We start from the raw sequence: 25,434 nt of genomic DNA, 5'->3' as shown, positions 1-25,434 counted from the left end.
TGAATAATATCTAAAGCCTTTTATTTGACCAAAGAGTTGGATTGAGCAAGAATTGTTTTCTTATTAGCAGTATAAATTCCTCTACTTCTATGATAGACCCGTAGCTTCCTCCTTTTGATTTTCTTCCCTGGAATGCACTGGCAGGGTCCCACATTTATAAAAAAAGTGGTGGGAAAAAAGAGTGGCAGGACAGAGGCAGGACATAACATGTTCACCAAAAGGTGTGTGGATGTGGGTGTTTGCGAATGTGTCCAAGCATGTTCGATGCAATCACATTTGTGGCCTACTAAGCAACACTAGGAGCCCAGTTCAGATCAGAGATTCACGACGAGGCGTGACCGAATCAGGACGGCGCAGTAGGAAACATTGCGGCGGTGTGAACTGGTTAATCGCAGTGTCTGAAGCCGTCGCCAGGAGTCTCGAGACATTTACCTTCTCCAATCTTCACATTGTTGTTTTACAACATATCCGCTGTTTCAACCTGTCAATCACAACACTGACAATGCGGTGACTTGTTTGTGGCATAGCAAAATTGAGCAATGGTACTTATTTCAATATGGGGCATTATTCAAAAGTAACACAAATAAATCTCACCTCGTTCATCATTTGTTCTTTTGGTGCCAAGAAGCGCAGCGTTATTAATTGAGTCTCTCCAGGTGAAATATCGTCTCCGTAGAAGGGTTATAGTCTTGGATGAGCCTGTGCTTTGCCAGCTTCCATCTCCTGGCAAATAGTTCTCTGCCGCTTCAATGATTCAGGTCCAGTTCCAGAATTGTATCTTTATCTTTATCCATCTATAATTTGGCACTTTAGGTAATTTGCTTCTTTGGCTAATTGTATGCATTTACGCTTTTGACAAAAGCATCAGCTAAATAAATATATTGCAATAACATTTCTATCAAATAACATCAGACTACTATCTCATCTCTTACCCATACAACTCCTAACAGTTATGATATTCCTTTAAAATGATGAACTTGAATGAACTTCAAGGCTATGGGTATATAAAAAGGGGGCTTCTCAATTCCATATAAGTCAATGAAGGCTTTTTTACGTTATTTCTGTACGTAGAAACCAGCCAAATATGATAATAGTAAGCTTAAATTAGTAACAGCAAGATAGTTGACACGTAAAAGCCAAAAAGAAAACACCAACAGAGGTAGCAATGTATCACATGCAATTTTCAGATGAAAAACCGAAAACCTGAGTAAAATCTCGTGGTAAAAATGAGCATTGTATTTCATGAAACGTACGGGCACACCCTCACGACGTTAAACGATCCGCTCTTGCGAGCCCGACTTCTGCGCGCTGCCTTGAACTATACTCGATAAAATATGAGGAATACAGCGGAGCAGTGGGACAACAATGACAACCGGGCCATTCGTTGTCTCGTTTGTCCTCGTGGGTGCGCGTGTCAGTGAGTGGAGAAAATCCTGTGTTGACACAAACAAAGTCGTTACTTTATTCCCAGAGACAAGACCTGGTTCTTCGCGCTCCTGCTCCATCCATTTCTCACCATCATTTTTCTAATCCCATTACCAACCTTCAGACCACATCCCAGATGCTCCTCTCCCCCCCCCCCACCACTCCAACGTCTCTGCTCTCCCCCCTCCACACCATTCACAACTATTCTCTCTCTCTCTCTCTCTCTCTCTCTCTCTCTCTCTCTCTCTCTCTTTTTCTCTCTCTCTCTCTCTCTCTCTCTTTTTCTGTTTCTCTCTCTCTCTCTCTCTCTCTCTCTCTCTCTCTCTCTCTCTCTCTCTCTCTCTCTCTCTCTCTCTCTCTCTCTCTCTCTCTCTCTCTCTCTCTCTCTGGTGGGAGGAAAGATTAATTCCAGCGCCACAGCAGCCAGGCGAGAAAAAGATCCATTGATTTTCTTGTCTTCACTTTATTTTTTTTTCCTGACAGAGAAATGAGTTAGTGGCAGCAGGCGAGGTGCAGAGATGGATTCATCCTTGTCCAAGCAGCAGCTTCGGAACAGAACGCCAAAGAGCTCCAAAATTGCGCAAACAATTCTCCATTGTTGATCCGTTTTTCATTACATTAAATCGTTTCGATTGTTGTTGTTGTTGTTGTTGTTGCTGTGGTTACAGTGGATCATTTTTTTGCCGAGGTTTACGGCTAGCTGTTTATACCCTGAGTTTCTCTCTCTCTCACTCTAATTTAGTCTCTCTCTCTCGTGCCATAACCCTGAAAAGTCCCCCATGTGTGAGAGTTTCATCAAACCGAAGAAAAGAACAAGCGGGAGGAGACGTCAGGAGATGAGACAAAGAGAAACGACAGGGGAAGCGTTGATTTCACATGTAGTGCGTGTGTGAAAAATCCCTGCTGAAGAAACGATGTAGTCGATAGGTTAAAAAGGGGGGCAAAAGCTTATATCTTCAGAGGAAGGACAGATTTATTGATTGCGAGTGCTATAAAATGAGACAGTAAAGTCAAACGGTGCTGTTTATTAGCGTGCACCTGTTCTCTGGCCTTGGCATGCCTCAAGGAAAAGGCTCTGCTGTGTTTGTGTGTGAGTGGGAGAGTGGTGGTTGTTTGTGTGTGAGTGCGTGCGTGAGAGAGTTCCTGTGTGTGTGTGCAGAAGAGAGGGTCAGCAGTGGTCCGCAGCTGCACTCTGGCCATCTGGATGTGCACAAAGCTATTTGGATTATGCATATGTGGCGACGTCAACAGAAAAAAAAACTGTGCGTTTTTATTACCTGAGGATGGGATAATGAGTTTTTAGCTCGAGGCCCTAGCTCGCTCTGACAAACACACACACAGACGCACGGTCGCACACACACACACACACACACACACGCACACAAACACTGATCTAAAACTGATTGATACAGTGCTGGGGGGTAGGTCTGCCGTGTGTTGATCTTTAGTTTGGTGCACCAAAGGAGCAGCGGGGAGTTAACTCTGAGGGTGGTCTTCATCAGAGGGGCATCCTGTGTTTCCTCCGTCATCGGGGCACCCTAGAGGGCACTTCTCGCTGTTTCCTCTCGCATAGGGGCACTCTATAGCGCACTTTGTAGCATTTTTCTCTGTCGCAGGGACATTCCAAAGGGCCATAAAGCCATTTACTCCATCATAGGGGCACCGTGAGGGCCCTTTTACTCACTCGTAGGGGCTCCGTGAGGGCACTTTGGCAGAGTGTCTCTGGACCAACGCCACTGTGTGGGAGTGGGAGCAAACGGAGAAATGTATTTTATCCATCAGATGCAGAAGTGACAAAACATGCAAAACCAGCCACGTGTATTATAGACTGTAATTGGACTGGCAGTAGAACCCACGTGCAGAGAAGTGGAAAAATTAGAGAAAGGAGTTGGTTCTGTGATTTAATAAGCCAACAAAAAGAACAAACCAAGAACCAAACCAAACAAGAGGGCTTTCAGAAGTAGCTCTGAACCAAAAAAAACTATAATCTAGGTGGGGCCGAAAAAGTACGAGACACGGGATGTCATAACTCAAGCAATTCGACGGCACCTTCAAGTTTAACTCTTTTATTGCCAGGTACACAGAAAGAGACAGGATTATACCGAGCGGCGCAATGCTCAATCCAAGGCGTTAAACAGCATCCAGCCGGCATTGTCTGGCACCCAAAGGGAGAACCAGAGACCATATGTTCCAGTAACACAACCTCACCCACATTCTCACCTTGTGTGCATCTATTCGCCTGCATGCCCAAGATGGCAAGGTGAATATAAGGATGCAAAGGTGACAAAAGGTTTGGTCCCTGCCTTGGCCTGACTCAACCTGCCCTACATTGTTATCTCTGCATTGGATTCCAGCTTGTGAGGATACTTTCCATCCTCCGTAGCCCGTTCCCAAAGCATGCTGGGATATTGCTCCTGCTAGTCTGTGGTAGTAGGTGAGGTTTACTCTCAGGAGACCAGAACATAACATGGCTAAATACTTTCCATTTGTCATTAGGATCACTGGATCGTCAAACATGGGTCCAGTCTCCCATGTCAGAAGAGAGTGCTGTCATCTGTCCCAGCACCTTGGGGAAAAACCTGAAAGACAGCTCGATCCCATTCTATGAAAAGGATTTGAGGTTTAAAATCGTAGCGTAGTATTTTAAGTATTCATAGAATAGTAGATTTTATTTGGACATGGACATGACAATGTCATTGGACGAACCAGATGCATTGTTTACAGTGTATTAGCATAAATGCTAGTTTACAACACCTGTCCACAGGAGGCTTTTTGAATCCATCCAGTTATGAATCCTGTTAAGGAATTAATGTGATTTCCTTAACAGGATTATTATGTCTTACTGTAATGCATGGGTCCCTACTTTGCTTGGGAAAATTGATTAAAATGAGAACCTCTTAGTTAAAATGTATAAATATAAAGTCCTACGTTTTCTGTTGGCTGGAAAGCTATGTAGTGGCTTGGCTGGCAACACAGCAGATGCTATAAATCAAACATTGCTTGAGTTATTTACATCTAGACATGTTTGCTAATTTTTTTTTTTTTGTTAATCTGTATGTGTCCATGCTGGTTTATCAGGCTGACTTGCAAGATTAAAGTTGTCATAAAGACGGAGAGTATCGTAGTTTTAATTAAAACGCCTCAAGATGGCCGCTTCAATTTAACTAGACTCCACAGTTCCCATAGGAAATAATTGAATTTAATTATTCTGAAATGGAGGTGATTTATACCAGAAAGCAATTCATGAACATTTAAAAATAGCAAATGTTGATATAGACCATAAACTTGAGACTGCAAGATTCATAGACTCATAAGGAACACGCTAAATCCCCTGAATTGAACAGTTCCCATAAACATCTTTAGACCTCACTGCAACCCAAAAACCTCTGTGTCTTGACGCTAAGACACAAATCTTTGGTTTTCGAGATGATGGCAAAGTCTTATATTTTTCTCCTTTCAAATTTGCATATATTATAAAACGCCCCTAAATATTGTATGAGAATAGTATGAGTTTGCTGACGGCAAACTCACAGGGAGTTCTGCTGACAGCGGTATCACATAGGCTTATAGAGCAAAAATAGGTGCACCTAGTTAGGCTAATTATGCGTGGCAGGGCCCATAATCAACACCATGAGATACACCTGTGTTTTTCCCTACAATAAGCCTGCATGCTTTTCCCGGTTGATATCACGCTACATTTGTCCTCCTTACATGCAGATGAAACCCTTGTGATTGATCCACCTCAATGAAATGTCTATGCTAATATTACAACTATGGTAATAAGCGAGGTCAATATTTAATGGAGGCCTATTAAGTATTAATCTCCAACGCTTGTGTGTGCTAAAATTGCTCCCGTCCACGGTGCCATTAACTCTGTACCTGTGGCATGTGGGACAGAAGGTGCTTCATGAACATTCACATTATGGAGTACCCTAACAGGCATTGGAATTGAAGGATGTGGTAGTTAAAAAAGGTTGGGGGTACGCTGCCTACAGACAGTGTAGGCACCCCACTCCGGGCCATGCACAAGGCAGGAGCAGTTTGGACAGTGGACCAAGATAAATTCCGTAAGTATCTATTCCTTGAAATGCTGGACACTTGGGTAGTGGAAGCTGCAGCACCATTCAAATCTAGGTCTGACCATTCAATACTAGGTTATAGATTTCAATACATGGTTTACCATTAAATAGTCTGTAATACCATTCAATACTAGGTTATACCATCCAATATAAGGTTTACCATTAAATAATCTAATACCATTCAATACTAGGTTATACCATCCAATATAAGGTTTACCATTAAATAATCTAATACCATTCAATACTAGGTTATACCATCCAATATAAGGTTTACCATTAAATAATCTAATACCATTCAATACTAGGTTATACCATCCAATATGTGGTTTACCCTTAAATACTCCGTACTACCATTTAATACTAAGTTATTTAATTGAATACTAGGTTATACTGTTCAATAATAGCTTATACCATTCAATAAACGATTATATCATTCAATGCTATGTCAGTGTCAGGGATCAGTAGAAACACATAGTAAGGAAGCAAGTTTAATCAGTACGGAAACTGTAGAGACTAAAACATATATTCCCCACTGGGTAGGGGCATGAAAGAATTAATTAACAGTGAAAGTAGGTTTCTAACTTGGTTAGGAATGCATTCATTCTTTGTAATTTGAGAAAGACATGAAGTGAGACACAAGAGGGCACCACAAGGCAATAAAATAAATGCTGAACAAATAGTATTGCTAATTAAACAATACTAATTGTTGGGGAGAAGGCTGTGGTTATTTTGTGTGCATGGACAATACTTTTGCGCAGTTGGGAGGGTCTCCTTTATAGATCTGCTCATATGGCTCTCTTTCTAAATATTCAAATCCAGGAACGATTTTACGAAGAATGATGTGTTCCCCTTAACAATTGTAAGTGTTAATAAATCTTGATCTATGGTTAGTGAGAAGCCTGTGTGTGTGTGATTGCGTGTGTGTGTGTGTGTGTGTGTCGGGTGTGTGTGTGTGTGTGTGTGTGTGTGTGTGTGTGTGTGTGTGTGTGTGTGTGTGTGTGTGTGTGTGTGTGTGTGTGTGTGTCGGGTGTGTGTGTGTGTGTGTGTGTGTGTCGGGTGTGTGTGTGTGTGTGTGTGTGTGTGTGTGTCGGGTGTGTGTGTGTGTGTGTGATTGCGTGTGTGTGTGTGTGTGTGTGTGTGTGTGTGGGGGTGTGTGTCCGTGTAATGGACTTGTCCTGCTGCAACTGATTTATTAAGGACTGAAAACTGCAAAATCACGAAAGAAGGGAATTTTCTTTCAACGTGTAACACACTTTACATCCTATTGCCTTGAAGCAGTTTAAACTTTTATTCAGAAGTATTGAAAGAATAAAGAGCATTTCCCCAACCTTTTTGACAAGCATTAATGTATTTCCTATACTATTATGTTGATTCAAATCCCCTGAGGGTTCATAACTAAGATGAATCACTAATAAACACTAAAGGCCTATGAATGTTTTAAATCATTCCGAAATAACTGGAACTGAATATGCCTTCATGTTGCTTATCCGGATAGTTGTGAACAATCACACACACACACACACACACACACACACACACACACACACACACACACACACACACACACACACACACACACACACACACACACACACACACACACACACACACACACACACACACACACACAACCTCAAGTCCAGATTGGACTTTTGATCAAATCTAGAAATGTGTCATTCCATTTTGTGGTGCAGTGTCTCCATAGCAACGGCCTCTTGGTAGATTCAGCTGTCACAGCACCGTAGCCATTGTCTGACATTCTTCCACCAGCCGCGGAGAGAGAAGGTCACACCTCAGGGGGTTAGGCTAAAGTCAAGGTGTTGCGTGGCGAAAAAGAGAAGGGTAATGCAGGGCCAGGGTATTCATGGGTAACTGACACTGAAGTAGCTTTTGAACCTATACTGCAAATTGGTAAACAACCCCACTGAATTGAAGAGTATAAATGAGTATAGAAGAGCATAAATTGATAGGCAGGCAAAAATAGGGTGGGGGTGGGTCCTTATGGTTACTTATAAGTAGTTTTCGACCACCGCAAATAGGTTAATAACACTGTATGTATGGAACTACATTAGAGAGAGAGAGAGATTATAGAGATGAGAGAGAGAGAGCAGAGTTGAGAGATGGAAGAGTAGTTATGAACCAAACAAAATGACAAAGGCTGATGAGTGCCAGTGCAACTCAGTGTTAGTCAGCATGGTTACAACGTTTGTTACCAGGAAATCCATTGGCTTCTGAAGCCCCCCGGCCTCATCCATGTACAGATGGCAGTGTTAAGTCTGCTGATGGTCTGTGGCTCGCTGCTGCACTGCAGTAGGATATGTTGAGCAGAGCCTGAAATTGTTAAGACCCAATAACAATTCACATCACATCACCAAGTCACATCACAGTGACAGCCCCCATTTTGCAAGTTGTCATTGTTTAGTAATAAATCTTGAATTTATTTGTGATTATGGGGAGACATTGATGCGTATTAATGATGCCAAAGCGTTTCTCGTGCAAGACGTGCGGCAAATTTAAGTTGTCATTAGCCTGAAGGTATATTTACATCAATTTAGGACCCTACAGTACTACAACTCTCTTGAGTCCTCTCAATATGGCGAAATATCGTAAAACCAAAAATCCCAAGGTGCATTCTGATTCACAAGCAAAATACATAGACATATATACATAGATGCCATGTTGACTGCTACGACCCGTTGCTGGCTACGTTATTGCCACCATCGAGAGGCAAAGATTATTTTCAGGATACAAATCCCTTTAAAAAGCACAGTTAACTATATGGTTTATAACTACCTGAAATAATGAGGAATTGCAGCATTGTTTAGTGTTTAAAAATAATAATTAACAAGTTGTGCATATTTTGTAAATCCTCAAGATATGCTTCATAAATTATCTTGTAAAATGTTTCCCTATTCTCTTAATAATGCATAACTCTTAATAAACAGGTTACCAATTAGTATTCATGCATGAAGAATACTTTATACATTTCAATCCAGTATTTATTCACCATTTACGACTGTTTTATTAGCCCTTCAAGGTTGCATTTATTCTAAAACATTACAAAGAAAATTTGATCCAAATGATGCTTGGAAGGAGAGATTTTTTGGGGGATGCCAAGTATGGTAAATTCATATTCAGGAAATGCAAGAGGACTTTCAGACCAGATGTATACACATTTTAGTTTTCTTGGTTTCTCTCCACCTGCATTCCCTGTTGAGACGGTTGCGTTGTGTAATCTCTAAATGGTTAGAACAGATATGGCTACTCCCTCTTTCATTTTATTGGAAGTGGTAGAAATATTTGAGTAAATGAGCTTTGGACTCAAATGAGTAACAGGGAATCCAGCTGTCAAGACTTTTAATTATTAATTGTTAATAATGGCAAATTTAACCCAGTATTATAGTTTGAATAGCACCAGATGTTTATAAAATGTGTGTTGTGCTGTTTGTGTATATGCACAATGCACACCAGCTGGCTGCCTTCGGTGTGTGTGTGTGCTTGATTGTGAATGCATACGTTTTACATTAGTTGTTTTAAATTAGCTGTTAGGCTGCCACTTTTGATGCAATGGTGCACGATCACAGCAGAACAAGGTTATTGATTTTTCTAAATCCACTGTGTACTTGTGTGTGTGTGTGTGTGTGTGTGTGTGTGTGTGTCTAAACCTCAGCAGTACATGCTACCAGCCTAAGATTGGACTCAGTCTACATCGTTAGCATTTAGATGACTCTCCCACAGAGCATACCAAGAGAAGATTTCAAAAGTGAAACAAAATGTCTTATTTGAGAAAAAAAATAAAATTGCTGAAGAGCAAACAATCTCAAACTTTGTAATGCCTGCTACAAACTCCAAACCCATTCTCTCGTCACTGTTCACAACTCTTCAAAACATATTGATCTGAACCAATGTCAGATTAGGTCTAGATAAGTTATATTAAACCTACAATGTGGAACCATTAACTGTCCATCCACCGCTGTTGGTCAATCGAAATGTAATTAGTGTGTACTTTGTCCATTATAAACTCCTAGGCCCAGCTTTTGTTTACATTACAACATCCAAAAACGATTTCCTGTTGAGAGTGGATACACCCGATCACTGTAAACTATAAAGACATGGAGACCTGACCCTAACCCTCGGAATAATACCAACCTAATATATTATACATTACTTTACAAAGGCTCAAGTTCAGCCGTAAACTTGAACAGATTTAATATTCGGCCTAAAGTTTGAATAGTTAAACCTAGATAGACGAAATAGGAATTAGGTATGATCGGAGGATGTGGGTTAATACAGTCGTTAGCCCACCCTTGCTAATGACCACAGGTTAGGCTTGATGCATGCAGACCAATAATGGTGATCCGTCACAGCTGTCAGACCTATAGCTTTGTCAGAGGGAGGGGCCCGGTAGGACATTACTGTTTAGCAGTAGGAAGTCATAGACTAGTAACCTTATTCCCCTTTCCTCTCAACGACGGAGAACTGAATCCTGGTAAAGGCCGTATTGAAAGTGTGGAAGGGGACAAGAGTTTCGGATATCCATGTCCTACTGCACATCCTCTTCTTCTTCTTGCGCCGGGGACCGTTAACAGATGTCCACAGCTCACATGAAGAGAAGATTGGGAATTACATCAGGAACCAAAGATGAACGGATGCAATCTGATAATATTTAGCATCCCCTCCTAGTCTATACTATGCAAGGCTTACACAAACTATGCTTTCTTTTACATTTTATATTTTAACTTTAACATATTTCTTCATCTCCCTTGTTGTGAGCACATCACAATACCACCCAGAGGAGTGAGACTAATGTAGGATAAAAAGGGCAAGTGATGTTAACCTCAGTCCTCAAATAAACGTTCCCCTGATATCAAAGATATCAGAAGATATTGATAAAGATATCGATCAATGTATCACCAAAGAAATCCTTCTGCAGTGGCGTTGTGACTGGGCCTTCTCCTGGAGCTGGTCACCTGGTCAGGGGACACCGTAGGAACTACCACACAGGAGAAGCGGAGAAACCTCCTCTACCGATGTGTGATCCATCACCGGCTGCCACAATGGGAAAACCCAATAAGAAGGTTTCCCCTCTCGCTCTGTCTGTCTCTGACAGCAAAGATGAGTTCATTGTGTGCCTGAACCTCCCAGCAGAGTTCTACCATACTGCTGGCATCAACCTCAATTACAGGCGTGACCGCCGACTGGCCCGAGACGGACGCTGGAATCTCAACCGGCGGCTCAGAGGCATCCTTAAATATGGAGCTTGGATTGAATACAGCTGGTTGCATAATTTGCGAGCCTTCCCAATGGAGCTTCGTACCCAGCTCGGCAGTCCTTGAAGTCGTCTGTAATGACCAGCTGCAGAAGTGGGCAAACACTCTCAGCCCTGTGGTCTGGCCCATTGCCGATCTTCGACACCATTCCTCTTCCCACAATGCATCACTCTACACATCCAAATTAAAACTTGATCCTGTTCAAAGTCTGCAGGAAGAGCCAATCCATGGAATGAGGGGAATCCCCTTATCATATTTAGAGTATTGCTGAACATTAATCATTTAGGCTTTTTAAAATAATCAGCAATCAGGTTCAAAACAAATCCTTTTGTAACTCCCCTCAATTGGCTTCAAGCAACCGATGCCAAACGTTATTGTTTGACTTTAACAATTTTTTTTATTTCCCATTCGGTGAGGCATGGATCATCAACGAGGTCACTGACATCTTTATCATGGCTAATAGGCATTTATTTGGTGTCAAAGTGCCTGAAGTCGATTTTCTTTCAACAAATAAGGTGGAAAAAGGATATGTTCACGTTCAATTGACCCTCTGTTGATGTTTTTCTTCCCTTGGAGCGAGTCTATTGATCGTACCTGTTGAGTAAGAGAACCTTAACAATGTGACGGTGATGTGTTAAAGGCCTGAGGGAAAAGCCGACCAAATAGGCCTATTCATTGCATATGTCAGTATTGACAACTTGCACTAAACTGAGTTCCTTTAAGCTGCAGTCAGCAACATTTTCACATTCACAGACTCACCCGCTCAATTGAACTGAGGTAAGGTGAGGTGAGAAAACGTAATTGTTTAGATTGTCTTTACTACAAGGCTTAGCCAATCTTGGGTCTGAGTCGCATTGGGGAAACTCCGTTTTGGATGACAGACTGAGTGTGAGATAATCCTAAAGTGGCAGCAGGCTAGGGTAGTGGCTATGGTGTTTGAGGCCCGGGTGAAAGATGGTTGGTTTCATCACAACCATGTAGACATCTTTAAGTAGGATGAAGCCTATCCCCTTATGTAACGACCCAGGTGGGTCTCTCGAGGCTCCGCCCATTTGTGCTGCTTGCCTGTTCTGTCGCCTCCCTTTCTTGTGTGCAGGTCTCAGGTGTGTGCAATGACCCTGCTGATTGGGGAGTGTAGAAAAGACCTGCCGTGCCAACACCCAGGGCTCTCTCCTCTCCTCCGTGGGCTTTAGGCTTTTGAGTGTTTGTTCCCATGACTGATCTCACACCACACTTTTGGTTACATCACATATTTCTGACTTACACCACATCCCATTAACTTTACCTTAGTTTCTGTTAAATTGTATTTAATAAATAATTGTTATTCCTTTACTCTGCGTGTGGCCTCCCCAGTTTATGTTCATGCCAGAGCCAAGCATGTTGCATATGGGGGCTCGTCCGGGATTTTGGAACCTGGAAATTGGTATGTAGCAGTTTTTCAATTTGATTCCCACTATTTGCTATTGGGAGCATAGTGTGGATGTGCAGTGCTAAATTGAAATGGAAGAATCTTGCTGGCAGGTGTAAAGTACCTGCGCAGCTCAGTTATCAGAATTGGGGAGACCCACGCATTGTTTGGTTGGTATGGAGATGAGTTGGTTGGTATGGAGATGAGTGGGTCGGTATGGTAAAGAGTTGGTCAGTAACGGAAAGAGTTGGTCGGAAGGGAGAAGGCGGTTGCAACAATTTGCAGTTTGTGTGGTCTGCTGACTGCGAAGCAGCATTTGAAAATGTCAAGCTACTGTTGAGCACGGCGCCCGTCCTGGCTGCGCCTCGGCTTGACCAACCATTTAAAATTCAGGTGGACGCTAGCCAGGTCGGGGCGGGTGCGGCCCTTCTGCAAGTGGATGAGAATAACGTAGACGGACCCGTTTATTATTCCAAAAAGTTTGATATAGTACCAAACCAATTCTTCCACTATTGAGAAAGAAGCCTTGGCTCTTGTTTGGGCTCTGCAACACTTCAATGTATACGTCGGTGGGGGAGTTCACCCCGTCGTCAGTCTCGGATCATAATCCGTTAGCGTTTTTGCATTCGCTGCAACATCCAAATCAACGACTCGTACGCCTGTCCTTCTTGGATCACTTTTCCAGGGGCCGGAAATTGTTGGTCGGGAAACTGGGTGTAAGGAGGGGTGAATGGTGTGTATTGTAGGCCTATGTGGTTCTTTCAAGGTTGCCCATGGCTCTGGAAGTGTTGTATGTGTGGGCTGATACTTCGGGATTTGTTGGTTTAATCACGTGGAGTTAAAAATACTGTGTTTTATTAATGCTGTGTTTTGTAGTTGGAATAGTGGCAGAATCCCACATAGGTGGGCTTCTGTTTTAAGGGGGGGGATATGTAACGACCCAGGTGGGTCTCTCGAGGCTCCGCCCATTTGTGCTGCTTGCCTGTTCTGTCGCCTCCCTTTCTTGTGTGCAGGTCTCAGGTGTGTGCAATGACCCTGCTGATTGGGGAGGGTAGAAAAGACCTGCCGTGCCAACACCCAGGGCTCTCTCCTCTCCTCCGCCGGCCTTAGGCTTTTGTTTGGTTGTTCCCATGACTGATCTCACACCACACTTTTGGTTACATCACATATTTCTGACTTACACCACATCCCATTTACTTTACCTTAGTTTCTGTTAAATTTTATTTAATAAATAATTGTTATTCCTTTACCCTGCGTGTGGCCTCCCCAGTTTATGTTCATGCCAGAGCCAAGCATGTTACACCTTACCTGCTCCACAAAAACCTGTATCTGAAGTATTTTAAGTCGCCTTAGTTGAGTGTCTGCTGCTGATGACTCGACAATAAATTGGTAAAACAGAGTATGTTGAAGTAGTTATTAGCTTGTAGCTTAAAATGGTTTGGACATATGGGTAGTCAATGCTGAGCGATTGTGATTTCAATATTATCAATAAAATCACATCTTATAACTGATCCCCTCCCAGTCACGCCACGCAGCCAGCCGAGCTACGCTAGTTTGCGATGCACCGTTGCACAGCCAGTTAGAGAGCAAAGAACACTGTCAGTGAGTATTTTGAATTCTGAAATTCCTAACTGGTATCGGCTCAATCGTACTCATTGTAGGTCTCATTTGAAAGCAGCCATGTCGTGCTAGCCTGCATCAGCTTCAGTTGTTGGCCAAATGTATTCCATTTGGTCCTTTCATTTAACATTTTCCCTTTTCTAACCCTTACACCAAGTACAGTGATAGGGCACAGTTCGGCCCATTCTGATAGGTCTGAACACCAGACAGTTCCTCCTCTCTGGATTCCAATTGGCCACGGTAAACAAGGGTTTACTTGAGTCTTACCCCATTACGACTCAGATGTACAGTATACTATTTCTCAGGATACTTCTCCTAGGGTTCAAAGGGTGCGAGTAGCTGAATGCTATTCACACCTCTGTTGGTTTCTTAGTGGCTGCTGTTCCACTCCTATCCCTCTCTCCCTATATCCCTCTCTCCCTCCCTCCCTCTCTCCCTCCCTCCCTCTCTCCCTCCCTCCCTCTCCCTCTCTATATCCCTCCCTCCCTCTCCCTCTCTCTCTCTCTATTGTCATGTACACTCGAGGAGAGCCACATTTCCAACGACCAGTGCATTCATTATTGTTGCAGGCGGCTCCATCATCACATGGTTGTCCCCAACAGCAAAACATTAGCTACAGTAACGTCTACCTCAAGTCAGATTACAATAACCAGTATGTTCTGCAACACATTTGTGGCCCTTCCTGTTGGTTGTTGTGAGGCCTATGTTGATTGGCCTATACTCGACGCAAGGCTGGCTCTGGGGAAGTGTTACTGTTAAATGATTGTGTAGTTGATGGTTGCTGTACTATAATATTTGATGAAGCCTAATATATAATTACAGCACTTTTTAGTTTTTAGTATTTTAACATTTCTTCTTTCTTCTTTTTAGTTCTATGGGTATGTATACGATGTATATTAAATTTTGCTGCCAAAAGTGCCTAATTTGGTCTGGTAAACTGATCAAACATTACATTGGTCAGTGTAGTCCCCCTGTCAATTTGAAATCAACGATAGGTTTACTATGATACATTGATTTCTGCCATTGTGAACTTACCCTTTACCTCCCCATTACTTATAATCTCTAATGCAATAAACCTCACCTAACCTCAAACCTCCTTAACCTAATACCTATACATAGTTGTTCGGAAACGCACAGCACCACAAGCTTTGCTATAGCCAATTTAAAAGTTCAAGGACCAACGGAGCATTATTTTCTATTTTCTCAATCTAAGCTAAATAAAAATATAAAAGCCTTAAAAGCCTTACAGAAATACAATCCAAAACAACAACCACAGCACATTAATATTCGAGACAATACCTTATTTATCTATAACCATTTCGTTCAATTGGAGTCGGGCAGTCACAGTGTGTACTTATGTTTTAAATAACTCAATAAAAGCAGTCCATTAAAGTTATAACTTAACTGGTGTTTTTATTCTGAAGCATTGCACTCCTAACATTTGTTTGTGGTGTCCATGCAAATAAATACAAATATTTAGACACCGTAAGATAAAAATATTTATTTCATGTCATGTCATTTGAGGTTTGGCATTTAGCTTATCTTTTTACATTAAGATGTGTGCTTCTATTACTCAAACCGGCCACCAGATGGCGATGTTTGTTGCACAATCTGTCGACGCGCTCCCACCGTACGCGCAACAGCAGCACGTCTGTCTTGGCAGTGGCACGTCTTTATTTATGTGTAGACCAGCGGGTAGGTCAGTCTATGAATCATAAACAACTTCACTGTCTCCATTTCTTGTAAGCTTTTCTGAGTTTCCCACGGATCAAACCAGTTAAAAACATTATGTTGGTTCTCGGTGTCTGTGGTTTAATAAATTGGAACTTAATTTAAATTTGGGAAAACCTATTGGCTGTTCAGATGATTTGAAATGAAGGACGAACCCTTCCTAGAGAAAACAAAAGTAGGACCACGCAGAAAACTGGACGAACTCATAATGTTCTGAACTTTAAAACATTTATTTTATAAAAATATACATATTTACAATAGGCTAAACATAGCCAAATATATTGGGAATAATCTGGTTATTGAGGCAGAACGTGTACTTACAAACGATGTCGCTTATTTAATTAGGCCTACATTTCACATAGGCCTACTGACTCAAATTAGTGATTACACGTGCCTTTGATTTTGAATATAAATAATCATCCAATAAAAAAATATTCCACAGGCTTCCTTTCACATTTGATTAAAAAATATATTTCTGCACCTCGCATCGCTTAGTCTTTTATTTATGATCCCCCTCTGCGCCCCGTGTGATGTGTGAGCGCTGCCGCCTCCGCGCACCTGCGCCCTGCGTGCGGCAGCGGCAGCCCCGACCCAGACCGGCTGAGCCCGACAAGAACACACACTTTTAGGGGGGACGCACAATGGGGATAACGTGTCCGCTCCACGGTAACTCACCGGTCGGATTATAGCCACTGCTTGGTCCTTCACCATCACCAGCCGCCTCCTGCACTACGGCGAGCCACTGGATCTTATCGGACTGGATCTGCGTTATCTTCGCATCCCTAATTGTCGTTCCCCACGTTTTCAACCGCTGATGCCAAAATACAACTCGTTACGGGCAGGATTAGTTCAATATTTCTTTTTTTCTTTTTACAGCAGACCAAGGGACACGGCGCCAGAAACAACATAAACGCTCCCTAACTTTAACGGGATCTGGTACGTCACCTGATGCCGGGTCTCCTCCAACGTGCTCCGGTTCGCGACGCGCAGACACTGCGCAGAGTTTCGGGCTTTTATTTAGCAGGGACTACCAACTATAGGCTGCTCAGTCCCCGCTCACACACGCACGAAACGTCCTGAAACTACAAAGAGGTCCGTGGCAGGGGGAGATTGCCATAGTTGTGGTCGCGTGGCCCTAATGATTGACAAGAGGACCCAATCTTAGTCTAAACCAAGAGCCCATGTGCCGGCCGGGGCGGTGTTGACACTCGACGGATCATCCCGCCAAACGGAGGAACGGCTCGGGGTGGTGGAAGGAGTGCATATATTGCGCACTAGTTGTTTCCCTCCAAAAAGTTTGTAAAGTGGACATGTGGGGATGATGACAGCGCGTTGTTTTAGGGTTCGTTGTGAGCAGGAATGTAATCTGTTAAATGTTGTTCTACCATGTATGTGGAGTCAGAGTATCTGCTGTGCTCCGGCGGCAGAGAACATCGTTGGTTCCTCATCTCAGCGTCTACAGGTGTTCTCTTGAAGAAGGTATGTTTCACTTGGTGCTTTCCTCGATTACCTTTTAAAAGAAATGTTTAAACACACCTATGGATAGCTTTCGTGATCGTTATTTCGGATCGAACCTCCGACTAGCACATTTTCTTTAACTCATTTTAAACTCAATCGAAAGTAGGAAAAGTCAAATAAAAAAATAATCATAGCAATCATCCGAAGGTAACCAAAATCGGACCAAGCGAAATCATAATAATCTGAACTGTAAATATTATGAGTGAATGTAGCCGTTGTGTCAATGCATTGGTAGGACTATGAGGGCCATGAGGGTGATGTGTGACATGGTGACTCCGGCATTATTGGCCCACCATTCATTGTTATAATCTGTAACAAAAATGTAGTCTATTACTCATTATCCAGGATACTTATGAATGAAACTGAATTTTGGCTTCAAGCCAGGCATATCTTTGGACAATGCATAAGTGTAGAACAGCCAACCTCAGTCAACCTCTTTATATTGAAATGAATGCAGATAATGCTCTCAACATTTTATCATCCAAAAGCCACTCTGCTCTCAAAGTTACAAATTACCTCATTTTTATTTTATTCAAGTGACCTCAAGTCCCAGGATGCAAAGCTGTGGGTAGCAGCGACCAAGCCCACCCCCCCCCCCCCCCCCCCGCCTGCCGTTGGGGTCGCCTCTGTCCGTCTGTCCGCTCCCCCTGCCCTCCATCCTTCTTGCTGCACCATCAATCCCCCCCACCCCCCAGCCCCCCTTCTCCAACCAGCACACTCTCTTGTTGTTCTCTCGTTTTGATTTACTACCTTCATTGGTCTGGTGCACCCCTTCCTCCGACCCCCCCCCCCCCCACCCCCACCCCCGGTCCCCCCCCCCCCCCCCCCCCCTCCCCCCCCTCCCACCCTCCCCATCTCCCACCTCGCCACAACCAGTCCATTCCAATCCAGTCTATTCCCCCTCCCCCTCCGTCCCCCCCCCGTCCCCCCGTCCCCCCCCACAGCACACATGCAGGCCAGGAAGCGCTACCTGCTCGTGTCTGTGGGGGCCGGCCTCGCCTTGCTCGTCTACCTCTGGGGGCTGCAGATCGGTGACTTCCAGCCGCCGCAGCAGCAGTCCCAGCCACAGCCCCCGCCTCTCCCCCAGGAGCCCCAGTACGACTACAGCCAGTCCAGCGCCGAGGCGCACCGCCCCCGGAGGCCCCGGCCCGAGCCCCTGAGCCCGCTGCCCCAGAGGGAGCCCTCCAGACAGCCCTGGCACCGGCGCGAGTCCAGCCGGCAGCTGGAGCCTTACCTGGAGGGCGGGGAGCAGGAGGTACGTGCTACCGTGAGCGCGGCGGACGCTGTTTACCTCGTGTGTGTGTGTGTGTTTGTGGATGCGGTGCTCTGTATGGAAGACAAACGAAAAAGATCATTGATGGGTGTGTCGAGAGGATCATCGACAGAGGGCGTGTCCATGTGGGGTCTAGGGGGGGGGGGACGTCACCCCCCCCGATAAGCCATCCTCTTTCGTCGGTCTGAACACACCGCTGATCGTCGTCGTCACCGCTGTCGTAGGGCTGCACTGCACTTTAGAAGACTGGGATTACGTTAATAGTGAAGTGATAAAATGTCATCCATTTGTTTATTGGGGCAAATGGAATCACCCTATCATCCTGTGAGTGTATGCATTTGTGTGTGTGTGTGTATGCCTTTGTTTACATACATACATGCGTCTGTGTGTGTGTGTGTGTGTGTGTGTGTGTGTGTGTCCCCCCCCCCCCGCAGGAGGACAGCCCGCGGCTCCAGCACCAGCACACGTCTCCGCGGGAACGGCGGGCCATCCGCGACCACATCCACAAGAGCCGGCGCTGCCGCATGGAGACCTGCTTCGACTTCGCCCGCTGCCAGCGCCACGGCTTCTCCGTGTACATCTACCCGCCGCAGCGGGGCGCCCGGGAGGAGGTGTCGGAGAGCTACCAGAAGGTGCTCTCGGCCATCGAGGGCTCCCGCTTCCACACCGCCGACCCCGCGCGGGCCTGCCTCTTCGTGCTGGCCGCCGACACCCTGGACCGGGACCAGCTCTCGCCGCAGTACGTGCAGAGCGTGCGCGCCCGCATCCAGGCCACGCCCACCTGGAACGACGGCCGCAACCACCTGCTCTTCAACCTGTACTCGGGGACCTGGCCCGACTACACGGAGGACCTGGGCTTCGAGGCGGGACAGGCCATGCTGGCCCGGGCCAGCGTGGACTCGGGCAGCTTCCGGCCCAACTTTGACGTCTCCATCCCGCTTTTCTCCAAGGATCACCCCCTGAAAAGCGGGGGTGGCGGCGGCGGAGGTGGCGGGGGTGGTGGTGGTGGAGGGGGCGGGGGCAGCGGCGGCTACGTGGTGCTCAACGACGTGCCGCCCAACCGGAAGTACCTGCTGGTGTTCAAGGGGAAACGCTACCTGACCGGCATCGGGTCGGAGACGCGGAACGCTCTGTATCACATCCACAACGGCGACGACATTGTGCTGCTGACCACCTGCAAGCACGGCAAGGACTGGGAGAAGCACAAGGACGGCCGCTGCCACCGGGACAACGCAGAGTACACCAGGTAAGGGCCCTTCTGTTACTCGTTGGAGGCGTGGGAGGTTGAGCCGCTCCCAGTCGGCAGGCGGGAGGCTTTCACTCTCTGTTCCTTCCGCCCGAACTGGCAGGGTCGACTGCGTGATGCGGAGTGACTGACTCAGTGTCGCTCGGCTGTGTGGGTGGCGTGAGTGCGAGGGGTTTGGGGCGTGTCAATCCGTAGTGAGGTGAGACACGACCCCGCTGCAGGAAGTTGTCGTAAACAAAGAGACAACAAGTTTTTTGTGTGATAGATGGGTTGCTGGATGTGATTTTCTTGATAACATTTTCGAAATCGATATCTCGATCAGCATTGACTACAGATATGTATGTTCAAATCCTTTTAGGCTATAAACTAGTTGAAGTTAAGCATTGCAACTTTAAGTACCTCTTATATTGCACAATACAAGGGTAGGGCTTGCTGTTTCAGAGTGCCGTTCAATTCAGTCCTATTTGTTTGTGGGTGTGCAGTAGCTCCAGGCCAGATGCCCTGCATTTACATCAGCAGGGATTCCCGGATCCTCCTTTGCTGTCTTTTGACCAAGCTTTTCCTCTGTCACAGTAAAAGATCTGTGCGTTTTGCAGGTGTATCAGTGGTGGAATTTGGATTCCTGACTTATTTTTTGGCTTGTTTCTACGTTTTACCCTAGTTTTTCGTTTGTCAACCCGGTGTGTTTTCCACCCCCACCGTCACCACCGCCGCCACAACAACAACGCCTCAATGAGTGTCTCGGCTGCACTTGACTGCTGGCGGGGCGTGTTGTTTCCTGGGTGAGACTCCAAGGCACTACACTCTGAATGGAACGGCTTTGTTTGAAGCTGGGGCGCTGATGCCATGTTATGTTTTTTTTCTTTTTTTCACGTTCACATGTAAGCCTCACAGATCTGTTGTGGTAGACGATGCCTATGGTGGCATCCTTCTGTGTGTGTGTGTGTGTGTGTGTGTGTGTGTGTGTGTGTGTGTGTGTGTGTCAAGAGACGAATCGTAACAAAGATGCAAGAGGGAGAGAGAGAAATGGGAGAGAGGGAGCACAGTGGCGGAGGTAGGTTGGGGGTGTAGCAGATGTGGGGTTGGTTCGATGTGTGGGTGATGTTGGTGGCAAAGGAAGGGGGGTGTGTGTGTGTGTGTGTGGGGGTGATGAGTGGGGGGGGGGGGGGGTAACACTTCTAGACTGAGAAAAAAAAATTTGAGACATGTCATCGGTTGATAGAAGGCAAGTTCTGTCAGCTCAGCAGTTGGCCGAAAGTTAGGAGCTTTGTAACTTTGGAAGAAGAAGTTTGATAATGTGTGTGTGTGTGTGTGAATGTGTGTGAATGAATGTGTGTGTGTGTGTTTCAATGTGTGTCTGTGTCTGTGTGTGTGTGTGTGTGTGTGTGTCGCTCTGTTTTCTGTTTTAAGAGAGCTGACAGTTAAAACTGATGTGTGTGTGTGTGTGTTTGTGTGCGTGTAAAGACAAAATGGGAGCAACTGCAGAACTAGCTGTTGAGTTATCTGTTGCATATTTTAGGCTTAGATATTCCACATGCCTAAAGGGAAACCCTCCATGGATCCAGAATCACAGGTTTCCAAGCAGCAGAGTTTAAACTCAATGCCAGCTACTCAAGGTGATTGTCAAGTGAGCGGGTGAATGTTAGTGCCATGGAAACGTGGAGCCTTTGGAAACGTGGAGCCTATGAAAATGTTCTCCTCCCGTTCTATTCTCTGGGTCGGAAATGAACTATAACCTGTAAAAGCAATCGAAAATACCGGAACGGATATTAATTGTATTTTTATATATATTTTCAACGTCAATCATGTTACATTCACATTATATATCCTCCAAAAAAATGTACCTTTCATAAATAAAACAAATAAATAAATATATTATTTGCATAATGTGCTGCTTTCTGGTGGCCGTCGACAATCAACTTGATCTCGTTGTGGGCATCAAGATGCACAACGTTGGATGCTACTCAAAGTGGGCTCCGCATGCGAAAGAGACTGCCCCCCCAGCCTCCACCCATACCCCCAGTGAGAACTGAAACCGCTGTGGATCCAGAACGTCTGTGGCTGGACGGTTGGATAGCTGCCCTCGCCATTGGACCAAGCAGCCCAATGATCATAAGGAGACGGAGATGATGGCGATCGTGCGTCTTGTGTGCTCCGCAGTGGGAGGCGCGGTTCAGTCTGTTTCTCTGTGTCCGGTCGAGTGGGTTGAGGTTAACAACAGCCAGACAACCACTTTGCCTAATGGAAGCAACAGGGGGGCCTTGATTCACAGAGGTCTCGATCGGGCCTGGATGAGGCATAGATCACAGGCAGCGCTGAGGAGGCGTTCATCTTATCTTGGCTACAAAGGAGGGTTTGGAACAGGGAGTATAAAGGCCAACACCCTTACACAGGAGGATGTGTTGCATTTACTAATCAGCTAAATAGACCACACTCTTCATGGTTTAGTACACCAACGTCTATGCTGCTTTGCAGCATGTTGTTACTTGTGTGTGCATTTGTTTGTGTGTGATTTGTGTGTATATGAGTCCATGCGTGTGTGTATGTGGGTGTATATATGAGTGTGTGTGTGTGTGTTTGTACTGCATGCAAAAGAAGTATAGTTCAAATTTGTGATTTTGTAAAAACCTCTTAAAAGTGCTTTCATGTGGAATAGTTACCATAAGCCTTGTCCCGTGGTTTCTTATCTTCGCCACCTCTGCCTCTCTTCTCTGTGTTTCCCTCTCTCATTTTCTCTCTCTTTCCTCCCCTGTGAATACATTTATGTTACCTTTACATTCACACACACCTAAAGCACTAAACCAAACGTGTTCAACACTTTATATGTTTGCACTTTGATTTCTCTTTACGATGCATCGATGAAATCACACATGAATGCACACTAGTATTTATCAATTTAATCAGGACATTATTCTTGTTTACTACCAAAGGTGCACAACCATACACTTATGCACTGCTGTTTGATTACACTTTTAAGGGGACAGGAGGTGTACCATACAAACTCTGCCTGAAGGAGATAGAAAACCAACCCAGCGCTACACACACACACACACACACACACACACACACACACACACACACACACACACACACACACACACACACACACACACACACACTCTCTCACGGCTGTAGAGCTGTCGGCAGGGGCTGTTGTGAGACATTTCTTGTCAAATATCCTTAAAGTTTATCTTTAAAGATCGTTTTCCATGCTGAAAGGCCGTCTGATATATCAGAGAGAGAGAGAGAGAGAGAGAGAGAGAGAGAGAGAGAGAGAGAGAGAGAGAGAGAGAGAGAGAGAGAGAGAGAGAGAGAGAGAGAGAGAGAGAGAGAGAGAGAGAGAGAGAGAGAGAGAGAGAGAGACTAGTGCTACTTTGAGAAGCAAAAAGCTATCGATCTGGTCTTGACGCACGCAATGCAACTCAAGCAATGAGAGAATGAAATGCTATTAACAGGCTTCTTTGGTCTGTGAAAGGAACAACATGGATTGACATTTACCAGTATGAGGCTGAGGCCTACTAGCTCACTCTCGATAGTCCTCTGTTTAAGAGAAATATAGTGGGTCAAAGGCGGCTTTTGTTGAGAGACGCAAGGAAGTCCATCATAAATAAATACAATTGATATTTCTCTCTCTTCCAGCACTGTCAAACCGACATTGAGGAATGTGCAGAGCCTATACGGGAGTGTGTGTGGCAGGAACCATGTCTATATTAGTCAGCAATGTTTTGATTTTGCTCTGGTGTTACCCCCCCCCCCCCCCCCCTCTGTCATCTGACGCATGCACGTGCACTCTCACTCTCACTCACGCACACACACACATCACATACACACACACTCTTCACCTATCTGGCAAAGGATTAGAAGAGGCACCTTCTCATCCTCTTCTGCACTTTGGACTGCTTTCCTTTTCCTCTCTCAGCTCCTCTCTGAGTATTACTCTCTCTTTCTCTCTGTCTATCTCTTTCTCTGAGTCTCCATCTCCCCTCTAAATCACGTTCTTTCTCTCTGTCTCTCTTGAGTGTCTCTCTCCCTCCATGCCTCTCTCTCTCTCTCTCTCTCTCTCTCTCTCTCTCTCTCTCTCCCCCCCCCACCCTCCTTCTCTGAGTATTACTCTCTCTTTCTCTCTGTCTATCTCTTTTCTCTGAGTCTCCCTCTCTCCCCTCTAAATCACTTTCTTTCTCTCTGTCTCTCTCTGAGTCTCTCACTCTCTCTCTCTCTCTCTCTCTCTCTCTCTGGTGGGAGAATGTTGTGTATGTGTTGGTAGCGATGTTGGCGTATGTGTGTGTGTGAGTCTTGGTAGCGCTCTTCGTGTATGTGGGTGTGGCGCCGGTCAGGGTGGTAGGTAGTTGGTAACGTATGGATACTTCCTCAGCTTGACATTTAGTGAGTTTGCAATATAGCAGACTGCATAAGTAAACTGAAGCCAGTTCAACTCTTGGCATTTTGTTATTCAGAGCAATGCGTTTCCTAAGATGGCCTCATTGATTTATAAGAGCCACAGTCATAATTGGGATCATCTGAGGTCCATCTGCCTCTCCTCGTCTCTCATTGGTCCTCGGACCAGATAAACGGACCATGCTATAGTGATTTGAGACCAGCTGCTGCTGCCTGTTGGACATGCAGGGCTGGCTCCGGTGTGGGCCCGCGTGTCTCGCTGTATACATAATGCAGTGAGTGTCTGTGTGTTCAGCACCACGCGTGTTTGCACGGAGAGCAACGCGTCTGTGTGGACGACGGCGTCGATGTGTGTGTGTGCGCGCGTTTTGGGATGTTTACGGTCGTACGTTTGCTTTGGCGCTTTCGGTCGGTACTCGCCGGCCTTGGTAAACGAGTGAACAGTCCTGTGATGATTCATTAGAAATGAAAAAAAAAAATAACAAGGGAGCATCCACCCGTTCCCATCTGCGGTCTGTCTGTAGGCGTGCTGGGCTGTGTGGCTGTATTTAAATGACATGCACATTGTCTGTTTGCTAATAGTAATGAGACCCCAGTTGTCATCCTAAACCTTGATTATGGTCATTATGATTAGGCTATTATTCATTCAGCTTCTTAATTGGCTCATCCAGGTCAGGGTCACCCAATCAAAGTTTGAAGGGACTGCTAGCTTGAAGCCCAACAGCTGCAGCAGTGCAACAAAAGCATATCAATTTAATCTCAGCTGTTGGTTAAATGAAATAACGGAATAGGCACTATTCATTAACTTCGGTTATGAAAGCACATCTTTCGCTTGATGAAAAGTGTAACATGGTTCTGTGAGCCGATACCCTGGAGATAACCCACCCCCTCCTTCCTAGAGATCTCAGCCCATAACACATTTTCTTTATACCTCACAGTCTTCAAATCTTTGCTGAAAAAGCAGGGGGTTCCCTTTCACTTTAAAGCAATAAAAGACCCACTAATTAGGTGTAGAAGAATGAAGAGGAAGATCAAATCAAACCGTAGGATGCAGCCCGATCTCTGGTGGCACACTATCCAATAGTCATAACATACTAGGGCTTTCTGATTGGCTGAAATGGTGCCAGATGATGTCATTTACCGTACGTTTGGCTTTTGGTTCCGTCCTTCTCAGTTGGGCAATAACCACTGTGCTGCAGCAGTCACATCTGCTGTTACATTAAAACGAATGAGAGCAAGATGTAACTATTTCGTTTATTATGCCAATAACTTTGCCATTCGTTCGCCCCGGCTGGTTGTAGCTGAATGGAAGGAGATTCCCAGCTCATTGACTCTGCTGAAGTTTTTTACTGAATGTAATAATTTTTGGGTGATACAGTCTAAATAAAGAGAAGGAAAATTGTATTATGTTTTTATGTCATGATAATATATGGTCATAATTCTCCAAAATGTTTTTTAAAGTGGTTCTA

The 25,434-nt window shown here is 45.0% G+C and overlaps 1 protein-coding gene across 1 annotated transcript in view; it reads left to right on the top strand.

Annotated features, from left to right (window-relative positions):
- The first annotated feature begins 17,995 nt into the window (after window positions 1–17,995).
- Window positions 17,996–25,434, top strand: part of LOC132449540 (exostosin-1) — a 172,192-nt gene continuing 164,753 nt past the window's right edge. The window contains exons 1-2 of the mRNA XM_060041226.1: window positions 17,996–18,306; window positions 18,759–19,570. Of these exons, the coding sequence (XP_059897209.1) occupies window positions 18,001–18,306; window positions 18,759–19,570 (1,118 nt within the window). The 5' untranslated portion in view covers window positions 17,996–18,000. The remainder of the gene's footprint in view (window positions 18,307–18,758; window positions 19,571–25,434) is intronic.

This window comes from Gadus macrocephalus, chromosome 21, assembly GCF_031168955.1.
Source record: "Gadus macrocephalus chromosome 21, ASM3116895v1".
NCBI lineage: Eukaryota > Metazoa > Chordata > Actinopteri > Gadiformes > Gadidae > Gadus > Gadus macrocephalus.
The sequence above is the reverse complement of the archived record's forward strand: the minus strand, read 5'-3'. Positions and strand labels throughout refer to the sequence as shown.